The sequence below is a fragment of the Oncorhynchus gorbuscha genome, linkage group LG09, assembly GCF_021184085.1.
Source record: "Oncorhynchus gorbuscha isolate QuinsamMale2020 ecotype Even-year linkage group LG09, OgorEven_v1.0, whole genome shotgun sequence".
Lineage (NCBI taxonomy): Eukaryota > Metazoa > Chordata > Actinopteri > Salmoniformes > Salmonidae > Oncorhynchus > Oncorhynchus gorbuscha.
The window spans coordinates 5553964-5559289 of NC_060181.1; the positions used below are offsets into that span (position 1 = coordinate 5553964).

The window sequence follows — 5326 nt, forward strand, 5'->3', positions numbered from 1 at the left end:
TGTCTTTCTCCTAGGGACAACACAACGTCTTTCTCCTAGGGACAACACAACGTCTTTCTCCTAGGGACAACACAATGTCTTTCTCCTAGGGACAACACAATGTCTTTCTCCGAGGGACAACACAATGTCTTTCTCCTAGGGACAACACAACGTCTTTCTCCTAGGGACAACACAATGTCTTTCTCCTAGGGACAACACAATGTCTTTCTCAACACAACGTCTTTCTCCTAGGGACAACACAACGTCTTTCTCCTAGGGACAACACAATGTCTTTCTCCTAGGGACAACACAACGTCTTTCTCCGAGGGAAAACCCAGTCCTCTTATGGACAACACAACGTGTTTCTCCGAGGGAAAACCCAGTCCTCTTATGGACAACACAACGTGTTTCTCCGAGGGAAAACCCAGTCCTCTTATGGTCAACACAACGTGTTTCTCCGAGGGAAAACCCAGTCCTCTTATGGTCAACACAACGTCTTTCTCCGAGGGAAAACCCAGTCCTCTTATGGTCATGCATTTCTGATTCTGTTCCACAGTTATTTTGGTAGAAGATAGTAGCCAAGACCAAGTTAACATGGACCTCTGTCTCAGTCTCGGATTGTCCCCCTAATTAAACCACTGGGGGAGGAAGACTGCAAGATAGGACTAAAACTGTGTCTGAAAGTTAAATTCTTCCTTTCCTTGTCTCGTCTCCTTCATGTCCACTGTGGCTGGGATCTCTGACAGTCGTCCGTGTGGTTTCCCCTTCTCCCCCAGGTCCTCTATAATCCCCCCCCCGGCCTCCATGTCATCAGCATCATCCCTGAACCTGGGCCAATCACTGTCTCCGTCTCCGCGTTCCATGGCCTCTGGTTGGCCGTCGAGGTTGATGTGGGCGGGAGGTGAGTCTTCGTGGCCCGTGGTCGTAACACAGGTACAGTTGTCACACAGGCCAAAGCGTTTCAGTCCGTGGGACAGGGCTCCAGTGAAGCTTCGTCTGCACCCCTTACAAACCACGGGCCAACTGGAACGGTGCACCTGGGTATCAGAGACAAACACATGTAAACATCGTCATGAGTACACACACACAGACTCCATTATATAATGAAAATGAAAACAAGAGGGCTGAATTGATTAAATCATTGAAGCTCACTAAAGGCTTCAGTCATATAAAATCCAAACTGGTTCTCTATCAGATTAGTAAGAATGTCTCACCCCGTGTTCAAGAATGTCCCTTTATACCTCTTACTTTCGGTTATTTGAAAAGGAAAATCTCCAAAATAATCGCTATTTTTAAAACAATCCATAAAAATCTGGTTGTAATTTCAATTTTATTCCACCAGGAAAGACAGAACAAATATTACAATAACATATAGTGGTTAAACATAATTAAAAAAAAAAAAAAAAAAAAAATATATATATATATATATATTATTCTGGAAAAAATATATTTTTAAATAGTTTTATAATCTTTGTTAATGTTAATATAAATATATATATATAAATAGGACTGGTGGAGTTGTCAGCTAACAAAAATATATAAAAATGTATCGCTCCAAAAATAACAACTAATTAATTGATTGTAGCCTTACGGCAAAAACTGGAAGCAACAAGTAGAAGGGGAAGAAAGTGTTTGAATTAAATACCAAAATTGTGAAAAGAAAATGTACAGCTGTACCATACAGGTTGCAAAATAGTTTGGGATTTTCAATGTGTCGATATTTGTGGGAGTGGTTGAAAAACAGTACCAAAACAAATGATCTATAGTAGATCGTTAACAAGACATTTGTGGGAGTGGTTGAAAAAAGCAAGTTTTAATGACTCTTAAGTAAACTTCCCACTTCAACTGTAGGTTGGAGTCATTAAAACCACTCCCACAAATTTCTTGTTAAGGATCTACTAACAATCTACTATAGATAATTTGTTTTGGTACTGTCCATATGTAGCTTGTTTTGGTACTGTCCATATGTAGCTTGTTTTGGTACTGTCCATATGTAGCTTGTTTTGGTACTGTCCATATGTAGCTTGTTTTGGTACTGTCCATATGTAGCTTGTTTTGGTACTGTCCATATGTAGCTTGTTTTGGTACTGTCCATATGTAGCTTGTTTTGGTACTGTCCATATGTAGCTTGTTTTGGTACTGTCTATATGTAGCTTGTTTTGGTACTGTCTATATGTAGCTTGTCTTGGTACTGTTCCCATCAATGTCTGTCTTTGTATTTTCACACACACACACACACACACACACACACACACACACACACACACACACACACACACACACACACACACACACACACACACACACACACACACACACACACACACACACACACACACACACACACACACACACACACTCTCTCTCTTACGCTGAGTGAGTGACTGCGGAGGTGTTCCTGCCTGGTGAACCTCTTGCCACACGTCTCACAGGGGAAGGGTCTCTCTCCAGTGTGACAGCGGATGTGTCTCTTCAGGATGCCCTTCTGCTTGGCGGTGTACGGGCAGAATGGACACTTGTGGAGCTTCACCGGCACTAACAAGCCATCACCTGTAAGGGAGGAGAGTCAATTAAACAATGAACTATACAACACCTGTAGGGGAGAGAGTCAATTAACCAATGAACTATACAACACCTGTAGGGGAGGAGAGTCAATTAACCAATGAACTATACAACACCTGTAAGGGAGGAGAGTCAATTAACCAATGAACTATACAACACCTGTAGGGGAGGAGAGTCAATTAACCAATGAACTATACAACACCTGTAGGGGAGGAGAGTCAATTAACCAATGAACTATACAACACCTGTAAGGGAGGAGAGTCAATTAACCAATGAACTATACAACACCTGTAGGGGAGGAGAGTCAATTAACCAATGAACTATACAACACCTGTAGGGGAGGAGAGTCAATTAACCAATGAACTATACAACACCTGTAGGGAGGAGAGTCAATTAACCAATGAACTATACAACACCTGTAGGGGAGGAGAGTCAATTAAACAATGAACTATACAACACCTGTAAGGGAGGAGAGTCAATTAACCAATGAACTATACAACACCTGTAGGGGAGGAGAGTCAATTAACCAATGAACTATACAACACCTGTAGGGGAGGAGAGTCAATTAACCAATGAACTATACAACACCTGTAGGGGAGGAGAGTCAATTAACCAATGAACTATACAACACCTGTAAGGGAGGAGAGTCAATTAACCAATGAACTATACAACACCTGTAGGGGAGGAGAGTCAATTAACCAATGAACTATACAACACCTGTAGGGGAGGAGAGTCAATTAACCAATGAACTATACAACACCTGTAAGGGAGGAGAGTCAATTAACCAATGAACTATACAACACCTGTAAGGGAGGAGAGTCAATTAACCAATGAACTATACAACACCTGTAGGGGAGGAGAGTCAATTAACCAATGAACTATACAACACCTGTAGGGGAGGAGAGTCAATTAACCAATGAACTATACAACACCTGTAGGGGAGGAGAGTCAATTAACCAATGAACTATACAACACCTGTAAGGAGGAGAGTCAATTAACCAATGAACTATACAACACCTGTAGGGGAGGAGAGTCAATTAACCAATGAACTATACAACACCTGTAGGGGAGGAGAGTCAATTAACCAATGAACTATACAACACCTGTAGGGGAGGAGAGTCAATTAACCAATGAACTATACAACACCTGTAAGGGAGGAGAGTCAATTAACCAATGAACTATACAACACCTGTAAGGGAGGAGAGTCAATTAACCAATGAACTATACAACACCTGTAGGGGAGGAGAGTCAATTAAACAATGAACTATACAACACCTGTAAGGGAGGAGAGTCAATTAACCAATGAACTATACAACACCTGTAGGGGAGGAGAGTCAATTAACCAATGAACTATACAACACCTGTAGGGGAGGAGAGTCAATTAACCAATGAACTATACAACACCTGTAGAGGAGAGTAATTAACAATGAACTATACAACACCTGTAGGGGAGGAGAGTCAATTAACCAATGAACTATACAACACCTGTAGGGGAGGAGAGTCAATTAACCAATGAACTATACAACACCTGTAGGGGAGGAGAGTCAATTAAACAATGAACTATACAACACCTGTAGGGGAGGAGAGTCAATTAACCAATGAACTATACAACACCTGTAAGGGAGGAGAGTCAATTAACCAATGAACTATACACACTGTTAGCACCAAACACCTGCAGCATTAATAAGTCCTTCAGTCGATATTATAAAGTTAATATAATTACACAATTTGGTCTTTTTTTTAAAGCAAATCTTCTTGTCAGGAAAGTAGAAAGAAACAAGAAACCCTCTGGCCCCTAAAACCAAAGCCTGATAGTGGCAAGAAAACAACAACAACAACAACTACAACAACTAACAACAACAACAACTAACAACAACAACAACAACTAACAACAACTAACAACAACAACTAACAACAACAACTAACTAACAACAACAACAACAACTAACAACAACTAACAACAACAACTAACAACAACTAACAACAACTAACAACAACAACAACTAACAACAACAACTAACAACAACAACTAACAACAACAACTAACAACAACAACAACAACAACAACAACAACAACAACTAACAACAACTAACAACAACTAACAACAAACAACAACAAGAAACTAAGTTTCATATAAAACCTTATAGAGATAAAACTAACTGAATGTAATTACCTGTGTCCTCTCCGTACCAGTCGCTCTGTATCTCCATGATAGAGGACCCACCCATCCCCAGACCCTCATCCACCCTGCCTCCCCCACCCCAGAGGCCCAATCCCTGGGCAAACATCTGGCCCTGCTCCCCTCTGTCCCTGTGGGGACTGGAGCTGCCTCTCAACAGCACATCCATGAACTGCCTGGCGTGGCAGCCCCCGAAGCCCAGGGAGGAGCGCTCGCTGCTGGGGGAAGGGCTGGAGGACGCCAGCCTGTCATGGAGGTGGTCTGGGTGGTGGGTGTGGAGGGGGGGTCCCATAAACAACGTCAGGTCTTTGGTATCGGGAGACCCCTCCTCGGGCTCGTCATCGGGGTCGTACTCGATCTTGGGGCGCACCAGTTCTAGGGTCAACCCAGAGGAAAGAGGGTTCATCACATGGTCCCCGTGTCCGTGGGGGGTCCGGCCCCCAATAATATGAGATGGGTACTCCCCTCTGGAGCTGCAGTCGCTCTCAGAGTCTCTGCTAGGGCCGGGGGGCGTGGGGACCCTGGGGAGGGCTGCTGCCGAGGACGGGGGGTCTGTGACAGTGGAAGGGGAGGATTCTGAACGTACATGACTAACTCCATCTCCC

General features: G+C 43.0%; 1 protein-coding gene across 2 annotated transcripts in view; it reads right to left on the bottom strand.

The window, feature by feature from the left end:
- Positions 1-215: 215 nt before the first annotated feature.
- zbtb8b (zinc finger and BTB domain containing 8B) overlaps positions 216-5326 on the bottom strand; it is a 6896-nt gene continuing 1785 nt past the window's right edge. For both annotated transcript variants that reach the window (XM_046361354.1, XM_046361355.1), the window contains exons 3-5: positions 4716-5326; positions 2351-2529; positions 216-1016 (exon numbers count right to left, since the gene is read on the bottom strand). The exon at positions 4716-5326 is cut by the window's right edge and continues 329 nt beyond it. In XM_046361354.1, the coding sequence (XP_046217310.1) occupies positions 645-1016; positions 2351-2529; positions 4716-5326 (1162 nt within the window). In that variant the 3' untranslated portion in view covers positions 216-644. The remainder of the gene's footprint in view (positions 1017-2350; positions 2530-4715) is intronic.